The 26,892-nt window shown below is 39.1% G+C and overlaps 1 protein-coding gene across 4 annotated transcripts; it reads left to right on the forward strand.

Annotated features, from left to right (window-relative positions):
• LOC127417077 (very long-chain specific acyl-CoA dehydrogenase, mitochondrial-like) lies at positions 1-26,867 on the forward strand. Of its 4 annotated transcripts, XM_051656810.1 has the most exons (21): positions 255-323; positions 497-563; positions 3,545-3,664; positions 4,028-4,102; positions 4,371-4,443; positions 4,558-4,622; positions 4,782-4,916; positions 7,648-7,792; positions 8,024-8,153; positions 9,115-9,240; positions 9,396-9,594; positions 10,314-10,418; positions 11,585-11,671; positions 11,777-11,839; positions 12,128-12,229; positions 12,344-12,441; positions 16,249-16,321; positions 23,105-23,177; positions 23,271-23,343; positions 23,429-23,504; positions 25,393-26,867. In XM_051656810.1, the coding sequence occupies exons 5-21, from the start codon at positions 4,395-4,397 to the stop codon at positions 25,528-25,530; spliced, it is 1,737 nt and encodes a 578-aa protein (XP_051512770.1). In that variant the 5' UTR covers positions 255-323; positions 497-563; positions 3,545-3,664; positions 4,028-4,102; positions 4,371-4,394; the 3' UTR covers positions 25,531-26,867. The 4 variants fall into 4 exon arrangements, 3 of the variants coding, with proteins under 3 accessions (XP_051512762.1, XP_051512767.1, XP_051512770.1); XM_051656802.1 differs by lacking the exon at positions 3,545-3,664 and having other exon boundaries at positions 1-323; XM_051656807.1 differs by lacking the exons at positions 3,545-3,664; positions 25,393-26,867 and adding an exon at positions 24,069-25,386 and having other exon boundaries at positions 1-323.
• Positions 26,868-26,892: the final 25 nt, after the last annotated feature.

Below are 26,892 nucleotides of genomic sequence, written 5' to 3' on the forward strand. Positions count from 1 at the left end.
TGCTGTATGTCAATGAGGCAGTTAGATCTACCACATGAGTTCTATAACCGAATCTTTTCGTTCACGGAAAAGCGTCTATATTTCACACGTTACACAAGCGGCACAACTGCAACTGTTTAAAAGTACAGCGCGTAGCCAGGACGAGCAGAGATCAATAAGAAAAGAACCAAAACAGTGATTCAACACGACTGTTATTGTCTAGAAGAGCTAACATCCCGTTCAGATCTATAAGCCGACAAAATAAATATGCTTGTTAGCAGCAAACTGGCTTTGAATCCCGCCTTGTGCGGCACAGCTCTCCGCTTCACCGCTGCAGTCACTGGGTGAGTTTTATATATTCATCATATTACAATGTAATGTTATGTATAATGAGGATTCTTCAGTACGGTGGCCTCCGTGGACCCAGACATACCCACACAGAATGAAAAACAAATAACAGACACGAGTGCCTAAATTATCATTTGAACTGTTTATGTTTCTGTTGTGTCATTTAAAGGGTTCATAGGCATGTCGGTGATGCAGCGCTCAGGATTGCTCGCTTCTTTGCGACCCAAACCGCCGAGGTAAATGAACAGTCACAGAAGTCACAGTAAATTGAATGTATCTCTATACGGGTTTTGTATTTAGTTGTAGTCTTAGGACGAAGTAGACTTATTAGTCAAGTCTTTAAAAATTGGTTGACCTTTTCTGCTTTTCCAGGCAGCATATTTAATCTAAATATAATTAAATGTAATTATCTGACATACTGGCACAGGAATGAAAAGTCAACAGTGAGGGTTAATGCTATACCTGTATGTCAGTCGGTATTATATGCAACATACGTCATGAAGCAGCTGAAATTCACACATGCTGCACATTCTGATCTTTACAAGTATGAATGCCATAGCTTTAGATAACAAAATATCAAACCAAGTGTCATCTGCAAACAATGATGGGGTCACTGTATGTGCATATGACATAACTGCACCTAATGTAAGTTACTCTGGGCACATGCACTTTTGAAAACTTGTACATTTTTGTGTACGTCTGACCTGTTTTTTGTTTTGTTTTGTTTTTTATACTGTTTTTCTATTTTAATATGCATTAGACTACACAGACGTCTTTAACTTTTGTGCCGTGTTTCATGCTTTTTTAGATGTCAAGTTAATAGAACTTTAACTTTTAAAAACACGCCTCATGACACCTGCGTTCTGTTACACTGGCAGCCAAAAGTTTGGAATAATGCAAAGATTTTGCTGTTTCGGAAGGAAATTGGTACTTTAATTCACCAAAGTGGGATTCAACTGATCACAAAGTATAGTCAAGACATTACTGATGTAAAAAACAGCACCATCACTATTTGAAAAAAGTCATTTTTGATCAAATCTAGACAGGCCCCATTTCCAGCAGCTGTCACTCCAACACCTTATCCTTGAGTATTCATGCTAAAGTGCTAATTTGGTACTAGAAAATCACTTGCCATTATATCAAACACAGTTGGATCGGAACTGCACTCAAGAATTTCACACACCATTGCACTTGTGTATATGGCTGTGTGACATTTGATTTGATTTGATTTGAAAGCAATTTGGTTCATTAAATAAAGCTTATTTTTGAGTTACCACAGTATGCAATAGACTGGCATGTCTTAAGGTCAATATCAGGTCAAAAATGGCAAAAAAGAAACTCTTTCTCTAGAAACTCGTCAGTCAATCATTGTTTTGAGGAATGAAGGCTGTACAATGCTTGAAATTATCTTCAAAGACAAAGGACAACTGGCTCTAACAAGGACAGAAAGAGATGTGGAAGGCCAGATGTACAACTAAACAAGAGGATAAGTACATCAGAGTCTCTAGTTTGAGAAATAGACACCTCACATGTCCTCAGCTGACAGCTTCATTGAATTCTACCCGCTCAACACCAGTTTCATGTACAACAGTAAAGAGAAGACTCAAAAAATCAAAAAGAAAAGTTGCTGCACGTGGAGGATTTTTTTGATGAGAACTCTCAAGTAGTTTAGTTTTTTTTTTTCGAATTGTAATAGTAATTTTTCACGTTATTAATGTCCTGACTATACATTGTGATCAGTTGAATGCCACTTTGGTGAATAAAAGTATCAATTTCTATCCATAAGAGCAAAATCTGTACATTATTCCAAACTTTCGGCCGGCAGTATGTATTTTGCGTTGGGTCTAGCTTTTTTTCTTTGTGTATTAACGCGTTCGGTCTGAACGACCCTTTATTATGGTTGATAATGGAGTTATGAGAGTCACAGAAATTAAGAATTTCAATGTCACAGTGATGGACATTTTACCAAATGCTACCAGAACTATATAAATAGTGCTTGTTTTTTGGACTTTTTAATGGAATAAATCACATGACCTGATGAATAATTAATCACAATTAATTGCATGTATTAATATTTGCTGAGAAAGGCCCCCCCCCCCCCCCCCCCCCAAATAACGATCATTCAATATAAATGATACATAATAATTGAAAAGAACACTAATTATTAAAACAATTATTCAATTTAAATAATTCAGATATTCAGATTAAAGTATATTGCATGATTGTGGCACATGAGTAAATCATTGATTAGACCTGGGGGTTTCAAGCTGGGGTCCGGGGAACTCCAGAGGGCCGCAAGGGGGGGCTAGGGGGTCTAGCATTTTTGTGTACGTCTGCGCTGTTTTTTTAACTGTTTTTCTATTTTAATATGCACTACACTTTTCTACAGAGGGCCGCAGGGGGGGCTAGGGGGTCTGGAGAAAAATGTAAGATCATTTTTTATTTTTTTTTACAATAAGCATTTTTAGGGCTGTCAAAGTTAACATTAACATATTAATTCTCTGGGATTAATAAAAAAAAAATAACACATTTACTGAATTTCAACTATAACTGTTTCACTGCTTTCGAAAGACTGGTTGGAAATCAATAAATGTATTATTTTATTCTATTGACAGCCATAATATTTTAAAGTAAAAAAAAAATAAAAAAAGTAAACCAAATCAGCATTTAATTTTGTGGGGGAAAAAATCTGTTTTGATTTTAAAACAATGACAAGGCCAATTATATTATTTGAAAAAAATGTAGGAAACATATCTTTGTAATATAATGCTTACTATTTTTTTTTCACGCAGTATATACAATATGTTTTTTTAATACATGAAAATATATAGCTGCCTTTATATCTAAAAAAGGGGGTCCCTCTCTAGGAGATCGTCATATTTGGGGGTCCTTGGAATCAAAAAGTTTGAAACACCCTGGATTAAACAATACAAAAAGTGGCTTTAGAGGTAAAAATTATTTTGCCAATATTGTTTATTTTATTCCTATATCATTGAACATAAGTCTACAGTCGACAGCAATACATTTTGCAACTGAGCTCGTCAGTCTGTCCTGTTCTCACAGGACACGTTTTTGTGTTCCGCCTGCACTGTTAATTGTCGTCTATGTATTCAGCCTCAAAAATATTGCGTTTTTAGGTCACTGTGTAAAAATAAAAGTAGTTAAAATGTTGAAAATCATATCTCGAGATCTCTGCATTCTGTTTTGCTTCATCCAGCTATCAAGAAGAATGCGTCCTGAGTGAATGCCTCTTATTCTGTAGCTGCACTGTTTGTGAGGATTGGTGTGGCACTGACTGCCCCCTGCTGATGTGGCTCATCAAAACACAAAGTTACATGTACTTCAAGCTTGAATTGCTCCGATGAAAATACTTACTTTAATTAGGGAATTTATGTATAGGTCAGGAACATGATTAATTGCTCACATTTTGAATGTGTTATTTATTGTAGAATTAATCGTACTAAATTAACTAGTTAAAATGACAGCCCTAATTATCTGTCACTGTAGCTTGCTTAGATTTTGCGATGCATAGTTTTCAGTTAAGCTGTATGAAAAACACTGTTTCTAAATGAATGTACCGCTGCTTGCCCCACTGCTGGTGTTTATCATTTCCTAGATGCAAACGTATCCACTGTATATGTTTGCTGTTTATGGCATCCTTTACAATATTTCTCTGTTCTTCTCATGTCTGTTCCTGTAGGCTGTGCTGGATAAGGCAGAAGTGGGCAGCACTACAGCAGTGAAGGCTAAAGCTGAGAAGAGCATCAAAGCTGTGGTAATCTTCTGTCATATTTCATGTCTTCTCTCTTTTACTCACTGAGATATCCTAGACTCAGTTACTCCAAACCCGTGGATGGTGGGGTTATTTGTCATCTAGCAGATCTTAATCCAATTAGATCTCTTGTAAATCTTATATCTAATATTTTGTTTCTGTCTTACAGTATTCAAATTTGAACATTTAAATGGTTAACTTAAAATAGACTGTAAGATCATGACACAGATATACGTCATAGTTTACCATTGACCTTTTTTTTTTTCACAAGGCATCCAAATCTTTTGCTGTGAACATGTTTAAGGGGCAGATCACCACTGAACAAGTCTTCCCCTACCCTTCAGGTAAACAGTTGCAGCTAACATCTCTCATACTATTGAAAAGCTTTTAGATTCTCCAGATGATGCAGTGATAGTTGTATTTGATGCAGATTGTGTTGTGTTGTATGTCTGTTGTAGTGCTGAATGAAGAACAGACTCAGTTCCTGCAGGAGCTGGTTCCTCCAGTCACAAAATTCTTCAATGTAAGTTTTAATAAGACTTTATAACTTTTTTACATTAGCCTAAATGAGTTATGCATTGAATATTTAATATGCACATTTATCTAAAGTGTCTCTAATATCAAATTCATATCTAGTAGTCCTGTCATGTATTTCTGTGTCTCTCTCTCTGTGCGGGTGTAGGAGGTGAATGACCCAGTGAAGAATGACACTCTGGAAAAGGTGGAAGATCACACTATGGAGGGACTGAAAGAGATGGGAGCCTTTGGGCTGCAGGTGCCCGCTGAGCTGGGTGGACTGGGACTCACCAACACACAGGTAAGACTGAGAGAACATTTGTTCGGATTTGGGTTGGGTGATATATTATTAAATGTTTACAATATGTTCTTGGCAATATAAAATTGCATAATGTTCCGAATAGTGTCCAAGATTAACTTAATGGAAAATAACCAGACATTTTCCATTTTATATATTTTTGTTATACATTTATTTTTTATTTTATATATGTAAACTTAGCAAAAAAAGAAATGTCCCTTTTAAAGGACACTGTATTTAAAGATCATTTTGTAAAGATCCAAATAACTTTACAGATCTTTATTGTAAAGGGTTTAAACAATGTTTTCCATGCTTGTTCAATGAACCATAAACAATTAATGAACATGCACCTGTGGAGACAGTTTACAGACGGTAGGCAATTAAGGTCACAGTTATAAAACTTAGGATACTAAAGAGAACTTTCTACTGACTCTGAAAAACACCAAAAGAAAAATGCCCAGGGTCCCTGCTCATCTGCGTGAACGTGCCTTAGGCGTGCTGCATGGAGGCATGAGGACTGCAGATGTGGCCAGGGCAATAAATTGCAATGTCCGTACTGTGAGACGCCCAAGTCCGTACTGTGTAGCGCTACAGTGAGACAGGAAGGACAGCTGATCGTCCTCGCAGTGGCAGACCATGTGTAACAACACCTGCACAGGATCGGTACATCTGAATATCACACCTGTGGGACAGGTACAGGATGGCAACAACAACTGCCCGAGTTACACCAGGAACGCACCATCCCTCCATCAGCGCTCAGACTGTCCGCAATAGGCTGAGAGATGCTGGACTGAGGGCTTGTAGGCCTGTTGTAAGGCAGGTCCTTACCAGACATCACCGGAAACAACGTCACCTCTGGGCACAAACCCTCCTTCGCTGGACCAGACAGGACTGGCAAAAAGTGCTCTTCACTGACGAGTCGCGGTTTTGTCTCACCAGGGGTGATGGTCATACTCGCGCTTATCCTCGAAGGTATGAGTGTTACACCGAGGCCTGTATTCTGGAGCGGGATCGTTTTGGAGGTGGAGGGTCCGTCATGGTCTGGGGCGGTGTGTCTCAGCATCATCGGACTGAGCTTGTTGTCATTGCAGGCAATCTCAATGCTGTGCGTTACAGGGAAGACATCCTCCTCCCTCATGTGGTACCCTTCCTACAGGCTCATCCTGAAATGACCCTCCAGCATGACAATGCCACCAGCCATACTGCTCGTTCTGTGCATGATTTCTTGCAAGACAGGAATGTCAGTGTTCTGCCGTGGCCAGCGAAGAGCCCGCATCTCAATCCCATTGAGCCCGTCTGGGACCTGTTGGATCGGAGGGTGAGGGCTTGGGCCATTCCCCCCAGAAATGTCCGGGAACTTGCAAGTGCCTTGGTGGAAGAGTTGGGTGACATCTCGCAGCAAGAACTGGCAAATCTGGTGCAGTTCATGAGGAGGAGATGCACTGCAGTTCTTAATGCAGCTGGTGGCCACACCAGATACTGACTGTTACTTTTGATTTTGACCCCCCACTTTGTTCAGGGACACATTATTCCATTTCTGTTAGTCACATGTCTTTGAAACTTGTTCAGTTTATGTCTTAGTTGTTGAATCTTTTTATGTTCATACAAATATTTACACATGTTGAGTTTGCTGAAAATAAAAGCCGTTGAAAGTGAGAGGACGTTTCTTTTTTTGCTGAGTTTATATATGGTGGCTTAATGCAAGGAATATTCAACATGTGTCGCCACATGGAGTTCTGTAGAAAAACACCTGGTAAAAGTTTATAGTAAGGTTCCATTAGTTAACATTAGTTAATGCATTAGGTATCATGAACTAACAATGAACAATATATTTTATACAGCATTTATTTATCTTTGATAATGTTAGTTCATAAAAATACAATTGTTCTTTGTGCCTTAATGTTAAATGTGCACTCAGTAATTTTTTTCTCATTAAAAAAGTTTAACTCTTAAAGACATGAATTGTAATTTTGCAATCTATGTGGGAAATCATGACCACTCACATTAAAATGAAGACTTCAGTCATATCAGTAACCTTATAAAAGCTGTTTTATTCTACATGGAGAGGGTCCGCACATGGTGGCGGCCATGTTTGAATCACATGACCAGCCGAATACAACTCGCTTAATCTCAGTAACCGTCCTGTTATTTGACACTTTCACTCATTGATTAAAGTAATCATGGCTGACTGTGAATAATAAATTTCTACAATGGCATCTGAAACTGAAAACTAGTGATTTTAAATGATGCTGCATCCAAGCCACTAGGTGTCAGTGTAAGTCCAAGATGACAAAGACAATAGTTACTGAGTGCACCTTTAACTAATACAAGTTTTTATTTAAAAAAATTATTAGTATATGTTGAAGTTAATGTGAACTAAAATTAATAAACACTGTAAAAGTATTGTTCATTGTAGGTGCCACATGTCAAATTGACGTCCACATGAATGGGTTTCCCTGGGATATACAGTATAATGAATATTGCCCAAAACGCAGAAAATAATCAAGAAAATACTTTTTTATTGGCTGTGTCTCAAACGAGCCTAATTCAGATTAGACAATTTATTCTTTCTGACATTTCTGTCCATTTTTAGGTTTTTCCTGTAATCTTTTTCTGAATCCACCACTCAACAGTAGTGGAAAAGTAATGTCCATCTTTAAAATTACAGGTAGAGATGAAATGTGAGTGATTGAAAACTGACTGATTCAACCTTTCTCCTTGACTTTATCTTCAGTATGCCAGGTTGGTAGAGATTGTGGGCATGCATGATCTGGGTGTTGGCATCACACTGGGTGCCCATCAATCGATTGGCTTTAAGGGCATATTGCTGTTAGGCAATCCTCAGCAGAAAGAGAAATACCTGCCCAAACTGGCATCAGGTAAGTGACACGCGTGTGTGTGTTATACGTAAGCTTGTAAATTAAATCAAATACACTGTTCCTTGCTCATAATGCTTCCAGTGGCAATTACATGTGATTTGTTTAATTGATCTATTATGTGTGGCTTTGGTAAGAAAGCGTCTGCAAATAATATGAATGTTCTGTGCACTGTAGACTTTAAGAAATTACCCTTTTTTTCTCTTTTTCTCTTGATCCATCTCTGTCACTCAGGTGAGACAATTGCCGCGTTCTGTTTGACAGAACCAGCCAGTGGTTCAGATGCTGCATCCATTAAGACCACAGCTGTGCTCTCTGACTGCGGGACCTACTACACACTTAATGGTAGCAAGATCTGGATCAGGTCAGTCTGTTACAATGAGAAACAAATGGCAAATGATCAATCCACAATAACAAGTAGATAGTAAAGGGATAGTTCACCCAAAAATGAAAATTCTCTCATCATTTACTCACTGTCATAGTATCCCAGATGTGTATGACATTCTTTCTTCTGCTGAACACAAACAAAGGTTTTTAGAAGAATATCTCAGCTCTGTAGGTCCATACAATACAAGTCAACAGAGCTTTAAAACTCCAAAAAGCACATAAATGCAGCATAAAAGTAATCCAAACGACTCCAGTGGTTAAATTTATATCTTCAGAAGCAATAAGATGGGTGTGGGTGAAAAAAGAGATCGATTTTTAAGTCCCTTTTTACTCTAAATCTCCACTTTTACCAACCCTCCTATGCACGCTCACTCGAGGACGGAGTTTTCTTCTTTTGTTTTTGGCGATTCACATTTTTCTTTTATATCGCAACCTACTGGGCAGGGAGGAGAATTTATAGTAAAAAAGGACTTAAGTATTGATCTGTTTCTCACCCACACCTGTCATATCGAAGATATGGATTTAACCACTGGAGTCCAATGGATTGCTTTTATGCTGCCTTTATGTGCTTTTTTGAGCTTCAAAGTTCTGGTCACCATTCACTTGCATTGTATGGACCTACAGAGCTGAGATATTGTTTTAAAAATCTTCGTTTGTGTTCAGCAGAAGAAAGAAAGTCATACACATCTGGGATGGCATGAGGGTGAGTAAATAATGAGAGAATTTTCATTTTTGGGTGAACTATCCCCCCTATTAAAAAAATTTAAATAAATTACATTGTGCCTTCTTAAGCTATATCAAATTAAATCCACCTCCCCATCTCCATCTTTATACTTCATAACGCCTATACCACTTATTATTCAAATAAATAGTGCAGCTGACCCAACAGTTGCACTCAAAATGCATCTCTCTTTTTAAACTTTATCCCTCTTCCACAGTAACGGTGGGATCGCTGAGATCTTCACAGTGTTTGCTAAGACCCCAATGAAGGACGAGAAAACTGGAGAGATGAAGGACAAAATCACAGCTTTCATTGTGGAGAAAAGCTTCGGAGGAGTCACACAGTAAGAGAAAAGGAAAAGAAAGGATGGATAGATACATGTAAAAGGAAATGTCTTAATTATATACATATAGCTTCAATCCAAACAAGTCAAGGGTAGTTGAGTTATGTCTATACACCCGTTTTTTTAACCACACAGACTTCTCTCTCTCTGTGCAGTGGTCCTCCAGAGAAGAAGATGGGCATCAAGGCGTCTAATACAGCAGAGGTGTATTATGAGAATGTGCGTGTGCCTGTTGAGAATGTGCTTGGGGAGGTTGGAGGGGGTTTTAAAGTGGCCATGAACATCCTGAACAATGGGCGTTTCGGCATGGCTGCTGCTCTCTCTGGAACCATGAAAGGAGTCATTGCCAAAGCGGTGAGTAGAAGTGGGAATCAATAGGCACCTCATGATTCCATTAAGTATCATATACAGAGAGATTCTCGATGCATCTCAATTTTTAACAACAGTGCAGTGGGACAGTTTTTTTTGGCCATATAAATGCATATAGACCTAATGATTCGATTTACCCATTCCGAAGTATGCGCAAGCTTTGGTATTTCCTTGAGGGTTCTCTGTATGGAACAATTGACAGTAACAAAAAGCAGGTCATTGTACCTCCAGCTGCCGGTGGAAATGAGCAATATTGTTTTGACTATTAAAGTCATGAATCCTGAAAATGTTTAATTTATTGCAGCAGATTTTGCATGTGGGAATCAAGTCTTTTCCAGCACTAGTAGAAGAACTTCTAATCTGACGTACTGTACAGTCAGGTCTACTTCCTTCTCTTTAGACCTGTATAACATCACTCCTTTTGAGTTCACACTTAGTTTATCATTGCATAATTTAGATTCCATCAGAATAACAAGATAAAAGTGAGCCCCCACTGTATTTGGACTCATTAGTCCAAATTCTACTGCACATACTCTCCACTATATATTAACATCAGATATATTCTGATTGGCTGTTATTTTTTATTTTTTTTCTACAAAAAATACTTGACTATGGAAACTTGTTGCATTGTGCCTGATTCAGATACTGTGTTTTAATTTTGTAATCTTGAATTTCCACCCCACAATCTTGCTGTATCTCTACAGGTGGATCATGCTGCTAACAGGACTCAGTTTGGAAGTAAGATCTACACGTATGGTGCTATTCAGGAAAAGATTGCACGTATGGCCATCCTGCAATATGTCACTGAGGTAACAGGACTGTGTTCAATGATTTTACTACAGTTAAAGGGATAGTTCACCCAAAAATGAAAATTCTCTCATTATTTACTCGCCTCATGCCATCCCAGATGTGTGACTTTCTTTTTTCTGCTGAACACACACAAGATATGGATCGATCAGACGTCTGCATTTTTTCACTTTTCTTGGGGCAAAGGGCAAAATGGCATGTTTACCTATTTAAATGAAAATCAGATGCTAAAACTACATCGAATTATAGTCCTTGTCAGGAATATACTTTTAACGTCTGTTGTTGTTTATGCTTGAGGACATGCTATTGGCTGTTGTCATTGCATAATTAATGAGGTACATCTGTGCAGGTTTTGGGGACTGTTTGGGGGTGTTATTAATTAACATTTAAAAGTTATTGGGGGTTATAGTTATGTTTTAAGCTGCGTTTAATGTTAATTATGTCATTTTATGTTATGACATGGGTTTATTTGTAGTTACCATGGGTGAGATTAGTGTTCCTTTGAGTTAGATGTGATACTCTGACGTTCCGACAGCTAACACAAGTTATTCAGAGCTCTGAGTTAAGTGAATAAAAGGATTCAGTTGATGATTCTGTAAATGCTTCTGTGATTTGAAGCACCTTTACTGTCACACATTGGCGATACTTGCTGGTGAAATCACATGACTTGACCTGTGTGAAGTGTGCCTAGAATCATTAGAGCAAAACAAATGGTTTGTTAAGGTTTCAAAGCTTTTTGAAGCGTGTTTGCTGAAGCCTGACCTTTTGATTGCTTTGGTGAGAAATCAGTTTGATCATTATTTTATATCAAGAATAGGAAAGCAGTGACTCAAAGCAGCTAGTTGTCAGTCCTTTTCAGTCAATTCCCATGCTATACTACTATTACTATTTTTGTCAGCCCAAGTTCCTTTGAGGTGTAGCCCCCCCGGTTCCAGCACCCCTGGCATGAGGTGAGTAAATGATGGGAGAATTTTCATTTTTGAGTGAACTATGCTTTTAAGGGCTGTTGTTAGACATGATGACCCATGGCCTTACAAGGGCTCATCCATTTAAATTTAAAGTCTTAAATGTTTAACTTTCTTTGTGTCATTTTCAATATTGTAAATGGTCGTGACTTGTTATTTTTGCACCTTTTAATCAATTACATATTTTGTATTACTCTTCTCAGTCTATGGCGTACATGATCAGTGGGAATATGGACAGTGGAGCTTCAGAGTTCCAGATTGAAGCTGCCATCAGCAAGATCTTTGCATCTGTTAGTTTCGTGATTCAGTCTTCTAATGGCATGTTGTTTATAATTGTATGTGTTATATGTCAAGCTAATGCAGTGTTATAATGTATTGTTTATGTGGATGTGCAGGAGGCAGCGTGGGCCGTTACAGACGAGTGCGTCCAGGTGATGGGAGGAATGGGCTTTATGAAGGTGAGAATAAAAGCAGCAAACATAAAAGGATGATACTGTTAAATGATTGAATATGATTTACTGGAAAAACCAGGTCATACCATCTTAAGGTGGTCAAGATGGTTTTGGGAACATGGTAGCCTGTTTGTTGCTTTTGTAAGGTGGTCTACCAGAACGGACCAGCTTGACCAAGATGGTCTTCCATGCCAAAACTAGGTCCACTGGCATCAGAAGCTGGTTTCAGCGGGATTTTACACTTGGGTAAGATTCAGCCAATAATATTGTGTATGTGTGTGTGTGTGTATTTAGGACGCTGGTGTAGAGAGGGTAATGAGGGATTTGAGAATCTTCAGGATCTTTGAAGGGACCAATGACATCCTGAGACTGTTTGTGGCTCTCAATGGCTTCCAGGTACACTCGCACTCAGAACTAATTTATCATTCTCTGCATCCTTGTTTACTATCAGTCTGATTGTAATAAAATGTCTTTCTCATGGATGTATTAATCTGAAGTGTATATGTTCAGAATGCAGGCAACCATCTGAAAGATTTACAGAGAGCTCTGAAGAACCCGCTTGGCAATTTTGGACTGATCGCAGGAGAGATCACCAAAAGAGCCAAGAGGTTTGTGTACATTTATTTGCTATTAATGGCAAATTAAAATGACATTTAAAAGGATTTTTTTAAATTATAGGTGCTATAAGCTGTTTCAGCCGTTCTACTTCCACGAGACCGAGACGTTGAATTATCCACGCCCCCTCTTTCCAAAACCCGCACTCCAAAGATATCAAATGAGCTTGATTGAGGCCGACATAATTCAGAAACTGTTGTTAAAAACATGAGCAGCAAAATAGCGCTCTCAACTGACAACTGTTATGAAGAGCATGGCATAGAAATGGCAGTAAGTCTCAATAAGTCTCAGCTTCTATTGTTTTGTTGTTTTTGTTTGTTTGTCCTGTGTTTAGTAATCTTTTTCCAGTCAGTTTTACCAGAGACAAACTGCTGAACATTCGACAGCATATACCAGTCAATCTTTTCCCGGATTTTGAATATTCGGAAGTTTTGTTTGACATTTTAGTCAGAGGCGCTGCTGTGTTGTTTTAACACGCTATGAGACGCAGGCGAGGAAGACGAGCAGGCGTGCTGTTCAAGCTCCGATGGCGAGGCTTTCGAACTGCCCTGCCGAGCATTCATGTAGCGAATCTCCACTCTCTCCCTAACAAAACGGATGAACTACATCTCACCCGCACAAACAAAGACTTTTCAAGCTCTGCTGCCTTGTGCTTCACAGAAATCTGGCTGAGTGAAACCATTCCGGACAGCGCATTAGATCTGCTGGGCTTTCAGCTGTTCAGAGCGGATCGCATCGCGGAGTTAACAGGGAAAACGAGAAGCGGTGGAACATGCTTTTACATCAATGAAAGTTGGTGTACAGATGTAACAACGTTAAAGAAGATGTGCTGTCCTCATTTGGAAGTGCTCTTTATTAACTGTAAGCCTTTCTACTCGCCGCGGGAGTTTTCCTTGTTTATTCTGGTGAGTGTGTATATCGTGCGAAACGTGTGTTTGAATGCCGTGCTGCAACAGCTGGCTGATCAAATCACAGACACAGAACAACAATACCTCGGTTATTATTATTCTTGGGGATTTTAACAAAGCAAACCTCACATGTGAACTGCCCAAATACAAACAGCACATTACATGCCCAACCAGAGACAGAAATATACTGTATCACTGCTACACAACAATAAAGGATGCCTATCGTTCTGTCCCTAGAGCAGCTTTGGGACTATCTGATCACTGTCTGGTTCATCATCTTCCAACCTACAGACAGAAATTAAAATCTGCTAAGCTTGTAGTAATGACTGTAAAGGAATGGACCAATGAAGCAGACCGGGAACTACAAGCCTACTTTGACTGCACTGATTGGAGTGTTTTTGAGGCTGCAGCCACAGACCTGGACGAGCTCACAGATACTGTTACATCATATATCAGTTTCTGTGAGGAAATGTGCATTCCTACTAGGACTTATTTAACATTTAACAACGACAAACCATGGTTTACAGTGGAACTCAGGCAGCTTCGTCAGGCAAAAGAGGATGCTTACAGAGTTGGGGATAAAGTCTTGTACAATCAGGCCAGGAACACACTGAATAATGGAATCAGATTGGCTAAAAGAAGATACTCTGAGAAGCTGAAAAATAAGTTTTCAGCTAACGACCCTGCATCAGTGTGGAGTGGCATGAAACAACTTACGAATTACAGGACTCCTATCCCCAACCCTGTGGTGGACCAACAACTGGCTGATGACCTGAATGTGTTCTACTGTAGATTTGAAAGGCCCAATCTCACACCCCACACCCACTCTGATCTTCACTTCACACAAACACCAACACCTCCTGCAACCCCCTTCCTCCCCCCTCCTGCTACTCAACCTGCACTTAAGATCTGTGAAGATGATGTGAGCCGTGTCTTTCGAAAACAAAGGACAAGGAAAGCACAGGGCTCAGATGGCGTTTCACCTGCATGTCTTAGGGGCCAGCTGGTTAGCACAGGATCTATCGTCACACAGATCTTCAATAGATCACTGGAGCAGTGTGAAGTCCCATGCTGCTTCAAACGTTCCACTATCATCCCCATCCCAAAGAAACCAAAAATCACAAGACTTAATGACTACAGACCTGTTGCCCTGACGTCTGTGGTCATGAAGTCATTTGAGAGACTGGTGTTGGCCCACCTGAAGGACATCACTGGACCCTTTATAGATCCCCTTCAATTTGCTTATCGAGCAAACAGGTCTGTGGATGATGCAGTCAACATGGGATTGCATCATATCCTGCAACATCTGGACAGACCAGGGACATATGCAAGGATCCTTTTTGTAGACTTCAGTTCGGCTTTCAACACCATCATCCCAGCTATTCTCCGGACTAAATTACACCAACTCTCTGTTCCCACGTCTATCTGTCAGTGGATTACCAGCTTTCTGAAATTCACTTCCAGCACCTGTACTATCAGCTGTACTACCCCAGGGATGTGTGCTCTCCCCACTACTCTTCTCCCTCTACACCAACGACTGCATCGCCAAGGATCCCTCTGTCAAGCTCCTGAAGTTTGCAGATGACACCACTGTCATTGGCCTCATCCGAGATGATGATGAGTCTGCATACGGAAAGGAGGTTAAACAGCTGGCTGTCTGGTGCAGTCAAAACAACCTTGAGCTGAACATGCTCAAAATGGTAGAAAGTATTGTGGACTTTAGGAGGAACCCCCCAACGCTGTCCCCCCTCACCATTCTAAACAGCACTGTAGCAGCAGTGGAGTCATTCAGGTTCCTGGGCACTACCATCTCACAGGACCTGAAGTGGGAGACCCACATTGACTCCATTGTGAAAAATGCCCAGCAGAGGTTGTACTTCCTTCGCCAGTTGAGGAAGTTCAACCTGCCACAGGCGCTGCTGATACAGTTCTACTCAGCGGTCATTGAGTCTGTCCTCTGCACTTCAATAACTGAATGGTTTGTTTCAGCTACGAAATCAGACATCAGAAGATTACAAAGGACAGTTCGGACTGCTGAGAGGATTATTGGTTGCCCCCTGCCCCCCTTCAAGAACTATACACTTCCAGAGTGAGGAAAAAGGCTGGAAAAATGACTCTGGACCCCACTCACTCTGCCCACTACCTTTTTGAACTGTTGCCTTCTGGCTGAACAGTGACAATGTGTAATATATATATATATATATATATATTTGTCTATTATGTATTCTATATATACTTTTTTCTTTTCAATATTTATCTATTATTTATTCAATTATAATTATTTTTTTTAAAGTCTTGTTGCTGTTTTTGTATTGTTGTGTACTGGAAGCTCCTGTCACCATGACAAATTCCTTGTATGTGTAAACATACTTGCCAATAAAGCTCATTCTGATTCTGATAATTCACTGCAACGTCAACACTATGAGTACGTGCAAAATGATTGGCAGGTCGAAAGTGTCATTGTCCACAGTCTGCAGATACATTTTTGTTTGCTGTTTACAGAGTCTAGATTTGTCACAGAGACAGGTGAGATATCTTACAACACTATTTCAGTAATATCTCTCAGGGAGTAGGAACATTTTTTGCATACCTTTCCATGAAAAAATTGCTTACAGCACCTTTAAATGTGTAAAATAATTTTTTTATCATGTGCAAAATTTGTAATTTAATGTATGACTCATTTATTGAAAGGTTAGAACATTACATTCCTAAGTAAATAATTTAGATAATTGGGTCAGCTGACACAGAAGTTTGGGAAATGCTGAACTAAGCAGTGTAAAGCAATGTTGTTGTTTTTTTATTTAACTGCATAAATAATATAAGATAGAAATAAAGCCCAATTTATACACAATTATGAGAAAAAATCAAGAAAATCCATTTATTTTTCCTCAGGAGGGCAGGTCTAGGCACAGGGTTGACTCTCTCTGGATCAGTTCACCCAGAGCTGGCTCACAGTGGAGATCTGGTGAGAAAAACACTTACATATGCAGTTTGTCCACAATCTAGCTGTCTGTCTGTCTGCCTGCCTGCCTGTCCGTCGTTACAAGAATAAGTATGTGAACCCTTTGGAATTACCTGCATTTATGTATAAATTTGTTTTAAATTCTGGTTTGATCTTCATCTAAGTTACAAAAATGAACAAATACAATCTTATAACACACATATTATTGTATTGTTCTAGTACATATTGAATACATCATTCAAACATTCTTAGTGTTGGTTGGAAAAAGTATGTGAACCCATTGGCTAATCACGTCAACAAAATCTAATTAGGAGTTGGCAAACCCGGCATCCCATTAATGAAACGAGATTGGAGGTGTGGGTTAGAGCTACTTTGACTTATAAAAAGCACTCAAACATTTTGAGTTTGCTATTCACAAGAAGCATTGTGGACCATGCCTACGATCAAGAATGGTTGCTTTGCTTATCTCGAAGAACTGATTTATTCATCTGTCCACAGTTAGACAAATTGTATATAAATGGAGACAGGGTTCGTACAAGGTGATTGAAGTATTTGAATTTGGCTTTTTCAAATTTAAGTCCTGGAAATATTTACCAAGAGGTGCTTAAAAAGTTAATGAATTATAGGAAATCTTAAAATACGTTGCTTAAATCATTTACTAAATGAAATTTATTTATTTTCGGAAAAACACGACGACAGACCACTAGACCACTGCTGAAGCAGGCAGCGCATTGACGGTGCTGTCACGTGACACCTGTTACTTTTGGCAGCACTGTTCAGAATGGGCCAATCACAATCAAGTGTTACTGGAGGATTTCAAAAATATATACATTGTGCTCAAAAGTTTGCATACCCTTGGAGAATAGGTAATATATGTACCATTTTTAAAGAAAACATGAGTGAGCAGGCAAAACACATTTCTTTTATTTCTTATGGGATTCATATTCAACTGTATGTTATAACAGAATGGCACAATCATAAAACAAAACATGGGAACAAAGAAAAAAATGAAATGACCCCTGTTCAAAAGTCTGCATACCCTTAGTTCTTAATACTGTGTATTGCCCCCTTTAGCATCAATGACAGTGTGCAGTCTTTTTTAATAGTTGTCTATGAGGCCCCAAATTCTTGCAGGTGGTATAGCTGCCCATTCGTCTTGGCAAAATGCCTCCAGGTCATGCAAAGTCTTTGGTCGTCTTGCATGAACCGCACGTTTGAGATCTCCCCAGAGTGGCTCGATGATATTAAGGTCAGGAGACTGTGATGGCCACTCCAGAACCTTCACCTTTTTCTGCTGTAACCACTGGAGGGTCAACTTGGCCTTGTGCTTAGGGTCACTGTCATGCTGTGAAGTTCAAGAGCGTCCCAGAAGAATGCAAGAAGAATGCAAATTGTCTGCCAGTATTTCTGATAACATGCTGCATTCATCTTGCCATCAATTTTCACAAGATTCCCCGTGCCTTTAGAGCTCACACACCCCCAAAACATCAGTGGCCACCACCATGCTTCACAGTGGGGATGGTATTCTTTTCACTATAGGCCTTGTTGACCCCTCTCCAAACATAGTGCTTATGGTTGTGACCATAAAGCTCTATTTTGGTCTCGTCACTCCAAATTACAGTGTGCCAGAAGCTGTGAGGCATGTCAAGGTGTTGTCGGGCATATTGTAACCGGGCTTTTTAGTGGCATTGGTGCAGTAAAGGCTTCTTTCTAGAAACTCGACCATGCAGCTCATTTTTGTTCAAGTATCATCGTATTGTGCTCCTTGAAATGACCACACCGTCTTTTTCCAGAGCAGCCTGTATTTCTCCTGAGGTTACCTGTGGGTTTTTCTTTGTATCCCGAACAATTCTTCTGGCAGTTGTGGCTGAAATCTTTCTTGGTCTACCTGACCGAATTTTCCACTTCTTAATAAGTGATTGAACAGTACTAGCATTTTCAAGGCTTTGGATATCTTTTTATATCCTTTTCCATCTTTATAAAGTTCCATTACTTTGTTATGCAGGTCTTTTGACAGTTCTTTTCTGCTCCCCATGGCTCAGTATCTAGCCTGTTCAGTGCATCCACATGAGAGCTAACAAACTCATTGACTATTTATACACAGGCATTAATTGCAATTTAAAAAGCCACAGGTGTGGGAAATTAACCTTTAATTGCCATTTAAACCTGTGTGTGTCACCTTGTGTGTCTGTAACAAGGCCAAACATTCAAGGGTGTGTAAACTTTTGATCAGGGCCATTCGGGTGATTTCTGTTATCATTATGATTTTAAAAAGGAGCCAAACAACTATGTGATGATAAATGGCTTCATATGATCACTATCCTTAAATAAAAGACTTTTTTTTTTTTTTTTTTTTGCATGATCAGTCATATTTTCAAAATCAATGCCAAAATTTCACAATTTCTGCCAGGATATGCAAACTTTTGAGCACAACTGTATTTTATAGATACTGCTCTGGTGGTTTTAACAAGTATGAATCCTTGCAACTATCAGTTTTAATTATAATTTACTCTCCAGAGTGAAAAAATTACATGAGATGTAAAACGTTTTGAATGATTTGAATGCAGATCAATGGAGGATTCAGTTTTGTGAGCCGTCTAGTTCCCCCTTGTGTAAAGAAAGATTTATGTTTCACAAAATAAGTTATTTCTGACAACATTTCGGTCAATATCAAAATATGTTGACAAAGTCATGTCCCTTGACTTTTTTTTACATTTTAAATTTTATTTTTTTTAATAATTTTATAACCTAACCTTTAATGATATGAAATGGCTTGACTCTGTATTGCAAATTTTTTAGAAAATATATATTTGAAATTGTTAATTGCCTGAAAAAAATACTTGTCCCCTTCATCTGGTACACCACTTCTATGACATGTAAAGATATTTGTGTATTTATTTTGTACTTATTTTTAATAAAAGCATTAGTGCAAGTGTGCAAAAAAGCAAAACAAAGTTATTATTAATAATTTAAATAATTTCAAAAGTGTTTGATTTCATGGCATTGGTGTTATCAATATATATTTTTTTTAAATCATACAAAAAGTTGTGGAAAATAATAAAGTTCAGAGGCTGCTTAAATATGCATATAGTGATTTTTCCCAGCTTGTTAAAATGTTATTAATTCACATTTTAACAAATACTTTCACACAAATATATTTGGTGTTGTACCCCATTTAACCCTCAAAATTTGGTGTTGTAACCCATTTAAACCTCGTTAGTGTTAACTTAGTGTTAACTTGCTTCATTCGTGAAACAAAATTAAATAATAAAAGAACAGTCAAGTTGTCCTTTTTATGAATTAATATTAGTCAACATGTTACAAAATGTTTACCCTCAACGTTTATAGGCAAAAACTGAACTAAATGGAAAATTTCAATATTTTGTAAGTTGGAAAGTCAAACATTTTTGAGAATGACTAATTTGCAGTTTCGGTCAGTTACTCACATAAATCTGTTGTGTGACGTTAGAAAACATGGAACACAGCACGAGTCAAATGGACTGTTTACGGACCCAGTTATTCACTTTTTTTTGGAAAGCGAAGTACGTTTTAAGGGAGCACACTACAACTGCACATCAATTTTGTCATGAATGAGCCAAGAATTATTACTGTGAGAATGTGTAGTTAAAGATGCTCGTTGTTCTTGTAATAAGTGGTGTTTTATAAAAATAAATTAACAAATAGTTTTTATTTCAAATTAACAAAAATAATTTGTTTTAATGACATCTCGAGCATAGTCCTTGAAAACAAATAAAAATGTGCTTGGAAGGTCCTTGAATTTAACTTTGAAGCGTCTGTACGAACCCTGTGGAGATGATTTAGTACTCTCCCTAGACTTGGCCGTCCAGCCAAGATGACTCCGAGGGCACATTGCAGAATAATGAGGTAAAAAAAGTACCCTAGAGTGACAGCTAAAGACTTGAAGGAATCATTGGAACTGGTTAACATCTCTGTTCATGAGTCTATTATACGGAAAACATTAAACAGCCATGGTGTCCATGGAAGGACATCATGAAGTAAGCCGCTGCTTTTCAACAAAAACATTGCTGTACGCCTGATGTTTGCTAAAGACCACCTTGACACTCCACAACGCTACTGGGAAAATGGTTTGTTGACTGAGGAAACTATGGTTTAATTGTTTTTTTGGGAAGAACACGCAGCACTACGTTTGGCGTAAAAAAGGCACCACATACCAACATGAAAACATTATCCTAACTTTGAAGTACGGTGGAGGGAGCATCATGATTTGGGGTTGCTTTGCTGCCTCGGGGCCTGGACTGCTTGCCATCATCGAGTGAAAAATTAATTTCCAAGTTTATCAAGATACTATCCTACAGGATAATGTCAGGTTGGCTGTGTGCCCGTTGAAGCTCAGTAGAAGTTGGGTGATGCAGCAGGACTATGACCCCAAACATCAAAGTAAATCCACTACAGAATGGCTTCAGAAAAAGAAGATACACCTTTTGGAGTGGCCCATTCAGAGCCTAGACCTTAACCCAATAGAGATGCTGTGAAATGACCTCAAGAGACCCGTTTACAAAAGACATCCTAAGAATATGGCTGATTTGAAGCAGTTCTGTAAAGAAGAATGGTCCAAAATTCCTTCTAAACATTGTCCAGGTCTAATCCGCAGCTACCGGAAACGCTGGGTTGAGGTTATTGCTGCCAAAGGAGGATCAACCAGTTATTAAATCCAAAGGTTCACTTTTTCCACAGCACTGTGAATGTTTAATGAGATGTTTTCAATAAGAACATGAAAGATTATAACTGTTTGTGTGTTGTTGGAGTGGTGGTGTAGTGGGCTAAAGCACATAACTGGTAATCAGAAGGTTATTGGTTCAATCCACACAGTCACCACCATTGTGTCCTTGAGCAAGGCACTTAACTCCAGGTTGCTCCAGGGGTATTGTCCCTGTAATAAGTACACTGTAAGTCGCTTTGGATAAAAGCGTCTGCCAAATGCATAAATGTAAAATGTAAATGTTAGCTTAAGCACGTTGTGTTTGTCTACACGTGTGACTTTGACGAAGATCACATTTTATGACCAATTAATACGGAAAACAAGCTAATTCCAAAGGGTTCACATACTTTTTATTGCCACTGTATGTCTGTCTATTAATCTATCTGTCTATTTATCTATCTGCCTGTATGCAGTGCATCTGGAAAGTATTCACAATGCTTCACCTTTTCCACATTTTATGTTACAGCCTTATTCCAAAATTGATTAAATTCATTATTTTCCTCAAAAATCTACAAACAATACCCCATAATGACAACGTGAAAGAAGTTTGTTTGAAATCTTTGCAAATTTATTAAAAATAAAAAACGAAAAAAAAAGATCACATGTACATAAGTATTCACAGCCTTTGCCCAATACTTTGTTGAAGCACCTTTGGCACCAATTACAGCCTCAAGTATGATGCTACAAGCTTGGCACACCTATTTTTGGGCAGTTTCTCCCATTCTTCTTTGCAGGACCTCTCAAGCTCCATCAGGTTGAATGGGGAGCGTCGGTGCACAGCCATTTTCAGATCTCTCCAGAGATGTTCAATCGGGTTCAAGTCTGGGCTCTGGCTGGGCCACTCAAGGACATTCACAGAGTTGTCCCGGAGCCACTCCTTTGTTATCTTGGCTGTGTGCTTAGGGTCGTTGTCCTGTTGGAAGATGAACCTTCACCCCAGTTTGAGGTCCAGAGCGCTCTGGAGCAGGTTTTCATCAAGGATGTCTCTGTACTTTGCTGCATTCATCTTTCCCTCGATCCTGACTAGTCTCCCAGTTCCTGCCGCTGAAAAACATCCCCACAGCATGATGCTGCCACCACCATGCTTCACTGTAGGGATGGTATTGGCCAGGTGATGAGCGGTGCCTGGTTTTCTCCAGACATGACACTTGCCATTCAGGCCAAAGAGTTCAATCTTTGTTTCTCATGGTCTGAGAGTCCTTCAGGTGCCTTTTGGCAAACTCCAGGCAGGCTGTCTTGTGCCTTTTACTGAGGAGTGGCTTCCGTTTGGCCACTCTACCATACAGGCCTGATTGGTGGAGTGCTGCAGAGATGGTTGTTCTTCTGGAAGGTTCTCCTCTCTCCACAGAGAAATGCTGGAGCTCTGACAGAGTGACCATTGGGTTCTTGGTCACCTCCCTGACTAAGGCCCTTCTCCCCCGATCTCTCAGTTTGGCCGGGCGGCCAGCTCTAGGAAGAGTCCTGGTGGTTCCAAACTTCTTCCATTTACGGATGATGGAGGCCACTGTGCTCATTGGGACCTTCAATGCTGCAGAAAGTTTTCTGTACCCTTCCCCAGATCTGTGCCTCGATACAATCCTGTCTCGGAGGTCTACAGACAATTCCTTGGACTTCATGGCTTGGTTTGTGCTCTGACATGCACTGTTAACTGTGGGACCTTATATAGACAGGTGTGTGCCTTTCCAAATCATGTCCAATCAACTGAATTTACCACAGGTGGACTCCAATCAAGTTGTAGAAACATCTCAAGGATGATCAGTGGAAACAGGATGCACCTGAGCTTAATTTTGAGTGTCATGGCAAAGGCTGTGAATACTTATGTACATGTGATTTTTGTTTTTTATTTATTTATTTTTTTAATAAATTTGCAAAGATTTCAAACAAACTTCTTTCACGTTGTCATTATGGGGTATTGTTTGTAGAATTTTGAGGAAAATAATGAATTTAATCCAATTTGGAATAAGGCTGTAACATGAAATTGAAACGCTGTGAATACTTTCCGAATACACTGTATCTGTCTCTTATGCTCTCTCTCATCTGTTCAGGCAGTGAAGGCTGTAGAGCACTTTGGAGTGACTGTTGAAGAGCTCCTGCTGAAACATGGCAAAAAAATAATCAGTATGACAAATCAACTATGAGAGTACAATAAATTATATTGAATTCAGTGAACCACTGGAATGCTCATTATACTGTTTTTGTCTTGCATTACAGATGAACAGTTTGTTTTGAAGAGAGTTGCCGACAGTGCCATTGACCTGTATGCTATGGTTGTAGTGCTGTCTAGGTAAAGCATACTGTTATTTACAATCACACATATATATTGTTTCATTTTCAGAGTATTTGCTAACACATGCGTTTGTCTCACATAGGGCGTCACGTTCACTCAGTCAGGGCCACTCATCGGCGCAACATGAGAAGATACTGTGTGAAACTTGGTGTACGGAGGTAAATGCTTTGTGTTAAAGGAACGTTATAGTACTTGTTCAGTATAAGTTAAGCTCTATCAACAGCACTTGTGGCATAATGTTGATTATCACAAAATATTATTTTGACTCGTACCTCAGTTTTTTAAATGTAGCAAAAATTGTAGTTACTGTAATACATTTACAATTGAAGTTAATGGGACCAGAAAGTAAACATGAAAATGCAAACTTTTTCAAAAGTATAGCAAGTAGTTGTAAACATTATACATGTTAACATGATTTTAGTGTGATATAATCGCTTACTAACCTCATCTGTGTAAAGTTATGTCCAATACCGCAATTACAGGGCTTTGTTGTCATGACATAATATTGGATATAACTTTACCCAAAAAAGGTTAGTAAGCAATTTATCATAGTAAAATCATGTTAACATGTATAATGTTTACGTCTTGTGGCTATACTTTTGAAACTGTGTTTATTTTAATGTTTATGAATTGGCCCCATTCACGTCCGTTGTACACTGATGAGTGAACATTATGACCACCTGCCTAATATGCTGATGGACCTCTGTGTGCCGCCAAAACAGCACCAACCCGCTGAGGCATGGGCTCTACAAGACCCCTGAAGGTGTCCTGTGGTATCTGGCACCAAGACATAAGCAGCAGATCCTTCAAGTCCTGTAAGTTGCAAGGTGGAGCCGCCGTGGATCGGAATTGTTGGTCCAGCACATCCCACAGATGATCAATCAGATTGAGATCTGGGGAATTTAGAGGCCAGGGCAACACCTTGAACTCTTCATCATGTTCCTCAAACCATTCCCGAACAGTGTGTGCAGTGTGGCAGGGCGCATTATCCTGCTGAAAGAGTCCAATGCCATGAAGGGGTGTACCTGGTCTGCAGCGATGTTTAGGTAGGTGGCACATGTCAAATTGACGTCCACATGAATGGCCAGATCCAGGGTTTCCCAGCAGAACATTGCCCAGAGTATCACACTCCCTCCACCGGCTTGTCTTCCCACACTGCATCCTGGTGCCTGGTACATGGGTGTCCACGTGATGTAAAAGAAAACGGGACTCATGGGACCAGGTGGCCTTGTTCGACTTCTCCAAGGTCCAGTTCCGACACTCGCGGTCCCATTGTAAAAGCTTTCGATGGACAGGGGTCATCATGGGCACTCTGACCGGTCTGCAGCTACGCAGCCCCATACACAGCAGGGTGCGATGCACTGTGTGTTGTAACACATTCCTCCCGTAACCATCATTAAAATTTTCTGTGACTTGTGCCACAGTAGACCTTCTGTCAGTTCAGACCAGACGGGATAGCCTTCGTTACCCTCTCGCATCGATGAGCCTTGGGCGCCCAACACCCTGTCGCCAGTTTGTGGTTTGTCCCTCCTCAGACCACTGTCAGTAGGTACTCACCACTGCTGTCTGGGAGCACCCCACAAGCCTTGCAGTTTCAGAGATGTTTTGACCCAGTCGTTTGCCCATAACAATTTGGCCCTTGTCAAAGTCGCTCAGATCTTTACTCCTGCCCATTTCTCCTACATTCAACACGTTGACTACGAGAACAGATTGTTCGCTTACCATCTAATCTAACCAGACATTGACATGTTAGGAGATGATCAGCGTTATTCGCTTCACCTGTGAGTGGTCTTAATGTTTTGGCTCATTGGTGTAAGTGCTTCACTATAGTGATTTTTGCAACAACAAAAAAAAAACAGTTGCAATAAAGGAGAGAGGAGTCAAAATTATTTTATGTGGAAATTAACATTATGCCACAAATGCTGTTAATGGAGCTTAACTTTTTTTTTTAACCCGGACCATTCCTTTAATATACAGTGTTACATACATCGTTTGCCTTTGAAAATTTCATTCTAATTGCATCATTCTCAATTTTTCATTTTTCAGGCACATGACAGAATCATGCAGAACGTCAAGGCACTTAAATCCAGCTCTAGCAAACAGCTCTTCAAAAACTTGAGCGAAGTCTCCACGTCTTTGGTTGAAAATGGTGGGGTTGTGGCCCCTCATCCTCTCGGCTTTTAAATATGCAGACTCAAATGAAGACACAAAACTAGCCTTTCAACAGCAACAATACAATGCAAGCTTATACAGTAAATGTGTTGTGCAAAATTCAATTTCCAGTCAAAATCTATAACCCATTGTACCCTGATATGATTCCATGTACTGAAAGAACCTTTTTTCTATTCATCTGTTCAGTGCCTCATTAGAAATGCTAAAATAGAGATTGATTGGATGATGAAAAGGGGTCACTATATGACCGGTGGTTGGAAGGAATGGGCTGAATAGAAGAGGGATTGAGGGAAGTCGTTTCAGTAAGTTATTACATTTTGATGAAAGATTACGATTAAGACTTTTTTTCTTTGGAATAACGTGGTATGCTGTAGTGGCATTTATTATAATGTTCAATTGTCAAAGGATGTACACACCAACAAAAAAAGTATCAAACAGTACCATTGTACAGTCTTTTTATGGACATGGTACATCAATATGGTAATCGAAGTACCATGGTATTACCGCCTGATAACATAACCATAACCAACCATGGTACCGCCACATTCCTTTTTCTTTCTTTTTTCTTTTTTGTTAGGTACATTTTTGGTTAAGAATGTGTTTTCAGTGCTTTAAATGTAAATTAAATACTATTTTAATGCTCTGCTACAACAGTATAACAAGTCTTTTTAGTCAGGCATTATAAACAGCTAGCCCTTAGAGACTTTAATAGTGGCTTGAATTTCACATGACCACAGATCATCTGTTACAGTTCAGCTGTATCAGACACTTGCTAATTCTGCAATAGTTATATGCCTTAAAAAAGTAGCCTAACTGTAATGTTATCCTTGCATGTAATTAGTTATTTGCTATGGTACTAACTTTCCAGCAGTTTGTAAATGTTTATTTATATTTTGTCATTGGGCAGCCAGATATTCACAGGTATCTCAGGTTCATGTAACCTCTCCACACTACCTCCTCTTATTTCACTGGATCTGCACACATTCCTGTCATTTAATCATCATATATTCCAAGACAATATCATGATTTAATGTTTATTCTACAGTATATGTATTTGGGTAGTTGACATACTGTATCCTGCTGTGAGACAGGCTATACTCCATCTAAAGCTATTTTAAACTGCGTTTTGCTAATTCTTAAAAAATCAAATAAAAAAAAAAACATTTCATGTATATTATGCTTTTTATGATCTCATATAAATTGAGAGAATACATGGAATATTTGTACTTTAAAGAAAATTTGTCACATAGCAGGAGCATTTAAAATGAATTGGTGAAGGCAAAAGGTGATTAAAATGGTGAACAGTAACCACCAAAATATACACTTTCCCTTAGCTAAAATCTTAAAAACGTTATTGGACATGTTTTATGTCAA

The sequence above is a fragment of the Myxocyprinus asiaticus genome, chromosome 3 (assembly GCF_019703515.2).
Source record: "Myxocyprinus asiaticus isolate MX2 ecotype Aquarium Trade chromosome 3, UBuf_Myxa_2, whole genome shotgun sequence".
NCBI lineage: Eukaryota > Metazoa > Chordata > Actinopteri > Cypriniformes > Catostomidae > Myxocyprinus > Myxocyprinus asiaticus.

Bases quoted from the DNA above. Each gene is read 5' to 3' on its own strand.
- LOC127417077 (XM_051656802.1), top strand. From the start codon at position 247: ATGCTTGTTAGCAGCAAACTGGCTTTGAATCCCGCCTTGTGCGGCACA. The intron at 9,241-9,395 runs GTAAGAGAAAAG...CTCTCTGTGCAG, and splicing joins AGCTTCGGAGGAGTCACACA to TGGTCCTCCAGAGAAGAAGA. The intron at 10,419-11,584 runs GTAACAGGACTG...TACTCTTCTCAG, and splicing joins TCCTGCAATATGTCACTGAG to TCTATGGCGTACATGATCAG.